Raw genomic sequence first — 13,112 nt, 5'->3', positions numbered from 1 at the left:
CTTGTTTTTATTTTTTTGGGCATGAAAACAAAAATTTGACATTTGGTTAACTGCTTTATATGACAATATGTATATGTGTTTTACGTTGTGTAATATGTGTTGGTGTCCCCCAAAATAAAGAGCAAGTAGTCAAATACACATTCTTGACACGTACAGAAAATGCATAAAGTTATTAGGTACACCTGAAAATGGTGGTGTACCTAATGTAGTGTCTGTGTGACGTCAGTGGTCCCCAACCGTTTTTGCGCCTCGTTAAGCGCACCTGCGTGAAAAGTTTTAGCTCCTGCAGAACGTAAAAGGAGCTAAAACTTTTCACGCAGGTGCACTTAACGAGGGTCACTTGGAAAACATATTGGAACGCGGCCCCGAGGACCGCCGAGGATGGCGGTGTACCTAATGGAGTGTACAAGTGACGTCACAGATCAAACAGCCAATCAGGAGGTGGGGGTGAGGGCGGGTGTGGCACTTTTCACTTTCAGTTAAGCTTTGGCCATGATTTTTCCCTAATGAACTGGCCTGTTATAAACATTAAAAACCTGTTAATACTTGTCTGGTGTTTTATTCCTTGTTTTTATTTTTTTGGGCATGAAAACAAAAATTTGGTTAGGGTTAGAGCTAGGGTTAGGTTTAGAGCTAGGGTTAGGGTTAGAGCTAGGGTAAGGGTTAGAGCTAGGGTTAGAGGTTAGGGTTAGAGGTTAGAGCTAGGGTTAGGGTTAGAGCAAGGGTTAGGGTTAGTAGGGTTAGAGCTAGGATTAGGGTTAGAGCTAGGGTTAGGGCTAGGGTTAGGGTTAGGGTTAGGGTTAGGGTTAGAGCTAGAGCTAGGGTTAGGGTTAGGGTTAGGGTTAGGGTTAGAGCAGGGTTAGGGTTAGAGCAAGGGTTAGGGTTAGACTAGGGTTAGAGCTAGGATTAGGGTTAGGGTTAACCCTAGCTCTAACCCTAACCCTAACCCTAGCTCCAGCTCTAACCCTAACCCTAGTTCTAACCCTAGCCCTAACCCTAAGCCTAGCTCTAACCCTAACCCTATTCCTAGCTCTTACCCTAACCCTAGCTCTAACCCTAACCCCAGTCTAACCCTTGCTCTAACCCTAACCCTAACCCTAGCTCTAACCCTAGCTCTAACCCTAACCCTAGCTCTAACCCTCGCTCTAACCCTAGCTCCAGCTCTAACCCTAACCCTAGCTCTAACCCTTACCCTAGCTCTAACCCTAGCTTTAACCCTAACACTAAACCTTGCTCTAACCCTAGCTCTAACCCTAACCCTAGCTCTAACCCTAACCTCTAACCCTAGCTCTAACCCTTACCCTCGCTCTAACCCTAGCTCCAGCTCTAACCCTAACCCTAGTTCTAACCCTAGCCCTAACCCTAACCCTAGCTCTAACCCTAACCCTATTCCTAGCTCTTACCCTAACCCTAGCTCTAACCCTAGTCTAACCCTTGCTCTAACCCTAACCCTAGCTCCAGCTCTAACCCTAACCCTAGCTCTAACCCTTACCCTAGCTCTAACCCTAGCTTTAACCCTAACACTAAACCTTGCTCTAACCCTAGCGCTAACCCTAACCCTAGCTCTAACCCTAACCTCTAACCCTAGCTCTAACCCTTACCCTCGCTCTAACCCTAACCCTAACCCTAGCTCCAGCTCTAACCCTAGTTCTAACCCTAGCCCTAACCCTATCCCTAGCTCTAACCCTATTCCTAGCTCTTACCCTAACCCTAGCTCTAACCCTAACCCTAGTCTAACCCTTGCTCTAACCCTAACCCTAGCTCTAACCCTAGCTCTAACCCTAACCCTAGCTCTAACCCTCGCTCTAACCCTAGCTCCAGCTCTAACCTTAACCCTAGCTCTAACCCTTACCCTAGCTCTAACCCTAGCTTTAACCCTAACACTAAACTTTGCTCTAACCCTAGCTCTAACCCTAACCCTAGCTCTAACCCTAACCTCTAACCCTAGCTCTAACCCTTACCCTCGCTCTAACCCTAACCCTAGCGCTAACCCTAATCCTAACCCTCGCTCTAGCTCTAAACTCTAACCCTTGCTCTAACCCTAACCCTACCTCCAGCTCTAACCCTAGCTCTAACCCTTACCCTAGCTCTAACCCTAGCTCTAACCCTAGCCCCAGCTTTAACCCTAACACTAGCTCTAAACCTAACCCTAGCTCTAAACCGAACCCTAAGCTTTAGGGAGGTGTATGGTGATATGGGGCAGTACACGAGCAACTGTGTTGCAAATTTTCTATAATAAAATATCTAGGCCACACTGAGATTCGAACACGGGTCGCTGGGGTGAGAGCCCAGAGCACTAACCACTACACTATGGAAGCCTCGCGCACATTGCTTGGAATTAATATGGTTTTATGGAGTAGCTCACAAGCGAATAGATCAGTGGTCCCCAACCTAGGGTTAGAGGTTAGAGCTAGGGTTAGGGTTAGAGCAAGGGTTAGGGTTAGTAGGGTTAGAGCTAGGATTAGGGTTAGAGCTAGGGTTAGGGCTAGGGTTAGGGTTAGGGTTAGGGTTAGGGTTAGAGCTAGAGCTAGGGTTAGGGTTAGGGTTAGGGTTAGGGTTAGAGCAGGGTTAGGGTTAGAGCAAGGGTTAGGGTTAGACTAGGGTTAGAGCTAGGATTAGGGTTAGGGTTAACCCTAGCTCTAACCCTAACCCTAACCCTAGCTCCAGCTCTAACCCTAACCCTAGTTCTAACCCTAGCCCTAACCCTAAGCCTAGCTCTAACCCTAACCCTATTCCTAGCTCTTACCCTAACCCTAGCTCTAACCCTAACCCCAGTCTAACCCTTGCTCTAACCCTAACCCTAACCCTAGCTCTAACCCTAGCTCTAACCCTAACCCTAGCTCTAACCCTCGCTCTAACCCTAGCTCCAGCTCTAACCCTAACCCTAGCTCTAACCCTTACCCTAGCTCTAACCCTAGCTTTAACCCTAACACTAAACCTTGCTCTAACCCTAGCTCTAACCCTAACCCTAGCTCTAACCCTAACCTCTAACCCTAGCTCTAACCCTTACCCTCGCTCTAACCCTAGCTCCAGCTCTAACCCTAGTTCTAACCCTAGCCCTAACCCTAACCCTAGCTCTAACCCTAACCCTATTCCTAGCTCTTACCCTAACCCTAGCTCTAACCCTAGTCTAACCCTTGCTCTAACCCTAACCCTAGCTCCAGCTCTAACCCTAACCCTAGCTCTAACCCTTACCCTAGCTCTAACCCTAGCTTTAACCCTAACACTAAACCTTGCTCTAACCCTAGCGCTAACCCTAACCCTAGCTCTAACCCTAACCTCTAACCCTAGCTCTAACCCTTACCCTCGCTCTAACCCTAACCCTAACCCTAGCTCCAGCTCTAACCCTAGTTCTAACCCTAGCCCTAACCCTATCCCTAGCTCTAACCCTATTCCTAGCTCTTACCCTAACCCTAGCTCTAACCCTAACCCTAGTCTAACCCTTGCTCTAACCCTAACCCTAGCTCTAACCCTAGCTCTAACCCTAACCCTAGCTCTAACCCTCGCTCTAACCCTAGCTCCAGCTCTAACCCTAACCCTAGCTCTAACCCTTACCCTAGCTCTAACCCTAGCTTTAACCCTAACACTAAACTTTGCTCTAACCCTAGCTCTAACCCTAACCCTAGCTCTAACCCTAACCTCTAACCCTAGCTCTAACCCTTACCCTCGCTCTAACCCTAACCCTAGCGCTAACCCTAATCCTAACCCTCGCTCTAGCTCTAAACTCTAACCCTTGCTCTAACCCTAACCCTACCTCCAGCTCTAACCCTAGCTCTAACCCTAGCTCTAACCCTTACCCTAGCTCTAACCCTAGCTCTAACCCTAGCCCCAGCTTTAACCCTAACACTAGCTCTAAACCTAACCCTAGCTCTAAACCGAACCCTAAGCTTTAGGGAGGTGTATGGTGATATGGGGCAGTACACGAGCAACTGTGTTGCAAATTTTCTATAATAAAATATCTAGGCCACACTGAGATTCGAACCCGGGTCGCTGGGGTGAGAGCCCAGAGCACTAACCACTACACTATGGAAGCCTCGCGCACATTGCTTGGAATTAATATGGTTTTATGGAGTAGCTCACAAGCGAATAGATCAGTGGTCCCCAACCTAGGGTTAGAGGTTAGAGCTAGGGTTAGGGTTAGAGCAAGGGTTAGGGTTAGTAGGGTTAGAGCTAGGATTAGGGTTAGAGCTAGGGTTAGGGCTAGGGTTAGGGTTAGGGTTAGGGTTAGGGTTAGGGTTAGAGCTAGAGCTAGGGTTAGGGTTAGGGTTAGGGTTAGGGTTAGAGCAGGGTTAGGGTTAGAGCAAGGGTTAGGGTTAGACTAGGGTTAGAGCTAGGATTAGGGTTAGGGTTAACCCTAGCTCTAACCCTAACCCTAACCCTAGCTCCAGCTCTAACCCTAACCCTAGTTCTAACCCTAGCCCTAACCCTAAGCCTAGCTCTAACCCTAACCCTATTCCTAGCTCTTACCCTAACCCTAGCTCTAACCCTAACCCCAGTCTAACCCTTGCTCTAACCCTAACCCTAACCCTAGCTCTAACCCTAGCTCTAACCCTAACCCTAGCTCTAACCCTCGCTCTAACCCTAGCTCCAGCTCTAACCCTAACCCTAGCTCTAACCCTTACCCTAGCTCTAACCCTAGCTTTAACCCTAACACTAAACCTTGCTCTAACCCTAGCTCTAACCCTAACCCTAGCTCTAACCCTAACCTCTAACCCTAGCTCTAACCCTTACCCTCGCTCTAACCCTAACCCTAGCTCCAGCTCTAACCCTAACCCTAGTTCTAACCCTAGCCCTAACCCTAACCCTAGCTCTAACCCTAACCCTATTCCTAGCTCTTACCCTAACCCTAGCTCTAACCCTAGTCTAACCCTTGCTCTAACCCTAACCCTAGCTCCAGCTCTAACCCTAACCCTAGCTCTAACCCTTACCCTAGCTCTAACCCTAGCTTTAACCCTAACACTAAACCTTGCTCTAACCCTAGCGCTAACCCTAGCTCTAACCCTAACCTCTAACCCTAGCTCTAACCCTTACCCTCGCTCTAACCCTAACCCTAGCTCCAGCTCTAACCCTAGTTCTAACCCTAGCCCTAACCCTAACCCTAGCTCTAACCCTATTCCTAGCTCTTACCCTAACCCTAGCTCTAACCCTAACCCTAGTCTAACCCTTGCTCTAACCCTAACCCTAGCTCTAACCCTAGCTCTAACCCTAACCCTAGCTCTAACCCTCGCTCTAACCCTAGCTCCAGCTCTAACCCTAACCCTAGCTCTAACCCTTACCCTAGCTCTAACCCTAGCTTTAACCCTAACACTAAACTTTGCTCTAACCCTAGCTCTAACCCTAACCCTAGCTCTAACCCTAACCTCTAACCCTAGCTCTAACCCTTACCCTCGCTCTAACCCTAACCCTAGCGCTAACCCTAATCCTAACCCTCGCTCTAGCTCTAAACTCTAACCCTTGCTCTAACCCTAACCCTACCTCCAGCTCTAACCCTAGCTCTAACCCTAGCTCTAACCCTTACCCTAGCTCTAACCCTAGCTCTAACCCTAGCCCCAGCTTTAACCCTAACACTAGCTCTAAACCTAACCCTAGCTCTAAACCGAACCCTAAGCTTTAGGGAGGTGTATGGTGATATGGGGCAGTACACGAGCAACTGTGTTGCAAATTTTCTATAATAAAATATCTAGGCCACACTGAGATTCGAACCCGGGTCGCTGGGGTGAGAGCCCAGAGCACTAACCACTACACTATGGAAGCCTCGCGCACATTGCTTGGAATTAATATGGTTTTATGGAGTAGCTCACAAGCGAATAGATCAGTGGTCCCCAACCTTTTTTGCGCCACGGACCGGTTACGTGTCAGAAATATTTTCGCGGACCGGCCTTTATATGAATAAATAATATATTTATGATAAATATGTAAATACGATGAAATAAAATGATACGACTATTTCTTTCTTTTAGTAGGGTTTTTTTGAGTTTTTCCTTGCTCTCTTGGGAGCTTAAGATCAGGGGATGCTTTGAGAATAATTGTCAATGATATATATATATATATATATATATATATATATATATATATATATATATGCATATATATGTGTCTTTGGTGACATTAGGAAAGATGAAGAAAACTCCCCTCATATGATCCCGGTCAGCATATCGCGAGTCGTTCCGGCTGTTTGATCTGTGACGTCACTTGGACACTCCATTAGGTACACCGCCATTTTCACGTGTACCTAATAACAGGCCAGTTCATTAGGGAAAAATCATGGCCAAAGCTTAAGTGAAAGTGAAAAGTGCCACACCCGCCCTCACCCCCACTTTCTGATTGGCTGTTTGATCTGTGACGTCACACGGACACACCTTTAGGTACGCCGCCATTTTCAAGCGTACCTAAAAACAGGTCAGTTCATTAGGGAAAAATCATGGCCAAAGCTGAACTGAAAGTGAAAAGTGCCACAGCCGTTATTTAAAAACTACTATAAGTGTTATACCACTATACAACTGTGTTTACCAGCTCAGTGGCCAAGTGGTCGAGTGTCCGCCCTGAGACTGGGAGGTTGTGGGTTCAAACCCCGGCCGGGTCATACCGGAGACTATAAAAATGGTACCCATTTCTTCCCTGCTTGGCACTCAGTGTAAGGGGTTGAATTGGGGCTCCGCTGCCGCCCACGATCTTTAACTCATAAAATCAAGATTACAAAGAGAAGCATAATCTCCCCGTTTTTTGCATAACGGCGCATCCCTTCATGCAATAAAGTTAGCCGTTAGCTTGGAGAAAACGTGCATAAAAGAAGTGGTGTTTCAGTGAGTGGTTCTTTTTTTCCTTGGCAAATCGTAAATCGACATTCTAGCTTACATAGTTCACGCCAGGAGGGAGACGCAACACCTTCACTGACTGATCCGTTGATGCACAAGAAGGCATTTCACTCATTGACTCGTCCGCGAACGGGAAAGTCCGGATTCGTTCCCTCACTGATCCGTTCTCGTGATGAACTGGAAGTGCAAATCACTCGCTGACTCGTTCACTCACAGATCTCAAGATTCAAGAGTTTTTATTCAGTTTTATCTCTTCAGTTTGTGAACGGGAAATGCAATTCACGACTCGTTCGTGAACGGGAAGTTAATTCATTTTCTTCTTCGTTTTGTTCTACGGCGAGGTGGCACCAGCTTCAATGCGCATTACCGACACCTACTGGCTGAAGTCATATGAACTGAAAAAAGAACACATCACTGTCGTGATTCGTTCACTCTTGTTCACTGAAATAAATTCGTTCTTTTGAACTGATCGTTCACTCACGAGCCAACACTACACCACTGGGGGAATAGGAAAATCAACATAGACAGCACTGCTAATTTACGTATTCATCATTGTTGCTACGTGGGTTGCTTTGCTTGTCGCCGCTCCGCAGTGGAGCTGTTCAAAATTCCACACTTGAACACCGACTTTATCGGAAATGGTTTTATTTAAATATAAATATGTGTACAAAGATACAAGCAATGGTAGCTTATATTTAGCAAATAAAATTCTTAATACATTATTAAAAGAATGATCAAGCAAATGGCAATTAGATGAGATAAAAATAATAAACAAGCAAAAAAAAAAAACATTCGGTGATTGGTAAAGCAAAAAAATAAAATAAATGTGGCTCCAAATCAACCAGAATGAAGATAGATACGTATTATATAAAGATATTTTACAATAGAGCAGCTTACACGCTGTACATTAAGGCTTATATAAAATATAAAAATAAAGACAAGCGATGATTTTGCCTCCACTATCAAGTTTGACTTGTTCTCGTCAGGCCGTCAAATGGCAGTGCAGGCATCAAACACGGAAACATCCACAAGGTAGAATGCGAGTGATCCAGATGCAGAACCAAACGTCTCAAACATGAAATGGACATGACTCTAAAGGTTTTCACTAGACACACCATTTGCATGCAACAGAGAGAAAACATGGGCTTAGGCCATTTGTACAGAGATTTCCCAGGGTAGTACTGTTTCTTGTAAACATTTTGAGACCATTTGATTAAGATGTAAACCGCCCATCTTGACGACTGCCCGGCATGTTGCCCCTCCCACCTGACAAGTTTAGTTCAAGTCAAAGATTGCCACCATGTTACTTCCAAATGATCATTTGATTGTTCTGCTAATACCCTACTTTCCCCTGCTCCACAATCACAAAACACTGTAGAAAACAGTACCAGGGTAAGGAATGCAGTACTGGGAGCCCAACCCTGTAAAATGGTCACCATCTTTGGGTTTTTATGGCCTTTTCATTTGCTTCCTTATTAAAACATACTCTTGCCAGTTCTTTATGGAAATCAACTCATCTTCATATTTTCTGGTCCGGTTGTTTCCTTGGGGGTCCAAGGTCAGGCCAAAGTATTCGCAGGTTAGTTTGTTTCTATGGCTAGCTCAGTCACTTGTTGGTAATCAACACAAATGTGCTTAGTATTCCTCCGGCATGCCAACCAAAAAACAGCAGAAGACAGATGACGCTAGATTGTTCATGTCCGTTTTAAAACTGTAAGAAGTTGATCGCCGATGTTTCATATTGAGCGCAAAGTAAACTTGAATGCAGCTATACCACTTTTGTCAACCGACAGGCTATCTCCACATGTTTGGGTCATGTGTGGGTCAATCATGCAGAGATAAACCGATGAGGTATCGCTCTTCGATTTGACTTGAACATCACAATCTGCTGAAATGTTCAGCTTTGTTAAGCATCGACGATGATCCCGCCATTCCCGCCAATGGCTTGCTGTGACTCCCTCTTAATATTTGTCCAAAGTTGACAAAGTTCATGTTAGTTCTCCCACATGGGTATGTGGCGACGACGTCGTTAACTCCTCGTAGCTTTTGATTTCCGATTCCTTTCGTCTCATCAAACATGCGTCTGCATACGTTGTGAGGGTCGGCCGTAGTCCGACTGTTGGGAGGACACTTGTGACGAGGCGTAAGAGAAACGGGACGAGCTGGACACCTTGCTGGCTTCGTCCGACTGGTCGTACGCATCCACTTTTTCATAAGAGGCCGGCTTGACGTAACTGGTGAAGGCGCGACCGTAGGTTGCCGGCAGGTAGGCGGAGCCACTGTAGACGGTTGGGTCGGTGGGATAAATGGTGGCCGGTTGAGAAGGCTGCTGTTGGGCGGCCTGTTGTTGTTCGTACGTCGACTGGGTCAGCGTGTTGGTGGCGTATCTTTGGGCGAAATCGTAGACCCGTGGCTGGGTGCCGTGTTGGCCGTACATTGGGCTCGGGGACGGTAGCTGCGACGGTGTGTAGACAGGCCGAGGGTTGGGAACGTATTCGGAGAAACCGCCGCCGCGAATGTTCCGATCTTCGTGGCCGCGTACGTTGTAGTAGCCGTTGGTGGGATCCTTGAGTGCACAGAGAGGTAAAAGTCTCTTGAGTACTTGAGATTCTTTAGATGGTGAAAATGAAAGTATGGTTTCCTGCTATTCTTTTTCAAGCGTGTGTTTACCTTGATGTCCGATCGCTCATCCTCCTCCTCTTCCAAGAGATCACTGTGTTCTGTGCGAGATGTCCCGGGAGACTCGCTACTATTTGGAGCCTGAGGGAAGACGGCGCATGTTTTGATGAATTAATACAGCCAACAAGACCTCGCTTGGATAAGAACAAGACCACTCTCTGTTACATGTTGGCTCTGAATGACATTACTGTATCTGGAATGGATTCGGAATTTTACCATGGGCTCTTTGACATCCTCCTCGTCATCATTTCCTCGTGTGGCATTGTGATCACTGTGAACGATTTGAACTCTGATGTCGCTCTTGGAGAGGCGGGTACATCTTTTGCCTGCAGGAAATGAAAAGTGACAGTTAGGATCTATTTGAAATCAACTTGGACTAGATTGCTTGATTTGGAAAGAATTGGCGAGTGACCCATGTGTCTCATACTGACCGTTGAGCTCACCTTTTCCTGTGTGCCTGCAGCAGATGGAGATGAGCGTGATGACGCAAATGAGCAGGACACAGCCTCCGCCAACCGATCCACCAACAATTAACAACATAGGTGCGGCTTCTGGAACCAGAATAAAGAAAGCGATGGTTTCTCGAGTGTCAGAAGTATCAGAAACCTCCGATACCAAGACCAGGATAAATGTTTGATACAAAGGAAAAGACTCGAATTTGCTAATCCCTGAGATGTCAGTTCCTACAGGATGCAACCTCAGTTAACCGTGACCACAAACATATGCTTGTGCAGACAATCTAGCATCACACACTGGCTATTGTCTCTAATCTCCCCAAAGTAAAGGTAACAAGGCTTGACATGCAATGAAGCAATAGACAGTCATCTAATTAGAGATTCCAGAAGATACCAGCGCCCATTTCTCTGGAGACCTCACTCTGCTACAGTGATTTCAATGACTACAGAGATCCTTATTTTTGGTGTCTGCGGCAACAAAGTCTTCCACTGGCTGCAGCATTCCAGTGTAATTTGAAGATCACTTTAGTGGAATGCAGCCAGAGATGCTGGGTTTGACTCAGAGACAGTGATGGAGAATATCAGTCCAACCTAAAACACACGACTCCATCTAATTGACTTTTGTCCCCAATCAATATCTATGTTATAAGGGCAAACATATTCATTAAAGCTAACCATCGGCTGATTAAATCATATCGATTGGGAGAGCATAATTAAGATAAGGAGAGGCATGGGGTCTGCTTTTACCTAATCTGGTCTCCTTTGCAGAAGGATTGAGAGTTTCATTATGTTGTCTACAGTAGGCTTCAGTGGGAGAGTTTTACATTTTGATTGGCGATTTACTTAGCAGGATTATGCAAAAACGACCCGACTGATTTTTAATGGGATTTTGTCGGGCTGGGAACCAATTCCATCTTGGTACAGAACCAGATTTAGTTTTACTTTTTGCTATACAATACTGGCAAATCACCAGATCCAGCAGAACTGGAGTGTAAGACAATGGTCCCATCCATCCATTTTCTGGACATCCATTTGAGACATGAGGATGTTAGAACCTGTCCTCATGTCAACGTCCAGAATTGGTTGCTAGCTAATCGTAGGACACATACCATAGACAAAAATATCAAAAATATTTCACACTTGCGTCTGCATTTACAAACAATTTGGAGTCTTCATTTAACCTAGAAAAGGATGGAGGAAGTTGGAGTACCAGGAGGAACCCCACAAAAGTACGGACCTTGTTCTTTGAGCGTGAGCAAGGCGGTGCCAGTGCCAAAGTTGTTCCAGGCAGTACAGTTGTAGCGCAGGTCAAAATCCGGCGCCAGAGTCTCGGAAAGCACCAGAGAGGACACAACTCCTTGATCGTTGGTTACCGTCTGCACTGAGTAGCGACCAGAGGAACCGGACGACAAGCTGATATCTCCAAAGGACCATACCTGTGGAAAGGAGCAAGATGGTACATAACAGATCGGTGAGTAATTCTTTGGTGAGTAAAGCAAACACACCCTTAAATCCATTCATTCTGGTATCTGCATCGCTCTCTGTACGACTTTCTTTCTGCTGACCTCGGAAGCTCAACGGGGCTGACCCAGCTCACGAGCTTATGTTTAAGCACCCTCCCACGTGCGGGTGAGGTCTGAAGGGGGTGAGCTAGCCACATTGAAGTGGGCCTACTCTTTGCTGCCGGTAGCATAGGGCAAGCAGAGCACCTGTCTACCTCTCTTGCCTCTCCTCTCGCACCCTAATTATCCTCTCTCAGCCCGGCGTACATTCAGCGGTTCAACGAGGTCAGCTGAGTGATGCTTCTCAGGCCGCTAATTGAATGCGGTTTGGCTGAAACCCGTAGGAAGCCCGTCTCCCACAGCTCCCTCGACTCCTATCGCTTCATTTAACGCCGGTGAAATTACATTCCTGAATATGTGTCTTTATTCGTGGGTTGAATATGGAGGTGTGAAGGTGAGGTCAGGGGCAACGCCATGTATGTCACAAACATGGGTGAATGACCGAAAGTGATAGTTGGAGATTGACTTACAATCTTATAAGGCGGCGGGGTGCTGTCCACTCTACATTCCAGCTTGCCCTTGGAATGCTTCACAGCATGTTGTGTGGCCTCAGCGGTGATGATAGGAGGGCCTAGAGAACAGAAGCAGAGAAATGAAAACACATTCAGACATAGTAAATTGACAAAAGTAATCTATCGGCGGAGGAAGCCCACCGTTTACGGTCAGAGTGGCTTCTCTTTCCGCAACTCCGATGCGGGGAACAATAGCCTTACAGGTGTAAGTGCCGGCTTCTGCTTGAGTCACAGACTTGATCTGCAAGGTGTTGCTGTTACTTAAAACCTGGTGAGAGACAAAGTAGGGCAGGGGGGTCATTTTTTTCGCGGGCTTCATTGTAGTCATAGCTTCTTTCGGAGAGCCATTACGACTGTCAACCCGAATAAATGTATGAGCTACAAAACAAACTGACAAATAACTCGTTTTCAAATCAGAAAAAACTGGTCAAATATAAAAAAAAAAAAAGATATTATTAAAAGTGAAGACAATTTGCAATTCTAGTGATGACACACGAATTTGATGCACAATTTGTCTTCGCGGGCCACATAAAATGATGTGGCGGGCCGTATCTGCCCCCCGGGCCTTGAGTTTGACTCCTGCGAAGTAGGGCAATGAGACTGGAGCTTTTTCATTCCGCACAAAAGACACTGGGGTTCCTGAGTATTTCTAGCGAGCAAAGTTTGAAACAAATCCACACCGTACCACTTTCAAGCATCCTTTTTATTGGAAGTATCAAGCTGTTAGAAAAATATACACCTTATGTATTCGTCGATGTTAATTATAAGCAGCACGTACAGTCTCTGCTTAAGGGTGAGGATATAAAAGGTGACCTTGTTCCTAGCTTTCACTTCGCTATGAGACGAGGTAAGATGTCTGTGGTTGGAGGAGCAGGCGGATATGGAAGATAATAACGGGTTGTTCATGAGTGTAGCAAGGAAATATAAGCAGACACTTCTTAGAGGCAGTAGGTGTTTTTTGAACCGTTTCCCTACATGTCAGTTTTGATTTAACTTTTTTAACTAAAGTTTCCTATCTCGTCTACTATTTTTTCCCTTGAGAGTAACCTAAAGGGTGAAGCGAGAAACTGCTTAATTGATTACTCAGAA

At 46.0% G+C, this 13,112-nt stretch overlaps 1 protein-coding gene and 1 long non-coding RNA gene across 4 annotated transcripts in view; one reads left to right on the top strand and one right to left on the bottom strand.

Moving 5' to 3' along the window:
- The first annotated feature begins 2,082 nt into the window (after positions 1-2,082).
- LOC119136333 lies at positions 2,083-5,780 on the top strand. The gene is made up of 3 exons (XR_005100705.1): positions 2,083-2,356; positions 3,919-4,071; positions 5,640-5,780. It is a non-coding gene; the product is annotated as an uncharacterized LOC119136333 (long non-coding RNA).
- A 1,663-nt stretch (positions 5,781-7,443) lies between these two features.
- kirrel3l (kirre like nephrin family adhesion molecule 3, like) overlaps positions 7,444-13,112 on the bottom strand; it is a 40,486-nt gene continuing 34,817 nt past the window's right edge. For 2 of the 3 annotated variants that reach the window (XM_037274289.1, XM_037274291.1), the window contains exons 9-15: positions 12,165-12,291; positions 11,982-12,082; positions 11,187-11,385; positions 9,926-10,045; positions 9,711-9,820; positions 9,486-9,575; positions 7,444-9,381 (exon numbers count right to left, since the gene is read on the bottom strand). In XM_037274289.1, coding sequence (XP_037130184.1) covers positions 8,887-9,381; positions 9,486-9,575; positions 9,711-9,820; positions 9,926-10,045; positions 11,187-11,385; positions 11,982-12,082; positions 12,165-12,291 — 1,242 coding nt within the window. In that variant the 3' untranslated portion in view covers positions 7,444-8,886. The remainder of the gene's footprint in view (positions 9,382-9,485; positions 9,576-9,710; positions 9,821-9,925; positions 10,046-11,186; positions 11,386-11,981; positions 12,083-12,164; positions 12,292-13,112) is intronic. The other variant, XM_037274290.1, reaches the window with a different exon arrangement.

This window comes from Syngnathus acus, chromosome 16, assembly GCF_901709675.1.
Source record: "Syngnathus acus chromosome 16, fSynAcu1.2, whole genome shotgun sequence".
Classification (NCBI taxonomy): domain Eukaryota; kingdom Metazoa; phylum Chordata; class Actinopteri; order Syngnathiformes; family Syngnathidae; genus Syngnathus; species Syngnathus acus.
Note: the sequence above shows the minus strand (reverse complement) of the source record. Positions and strands in the feature narration are given on the sequence as shown.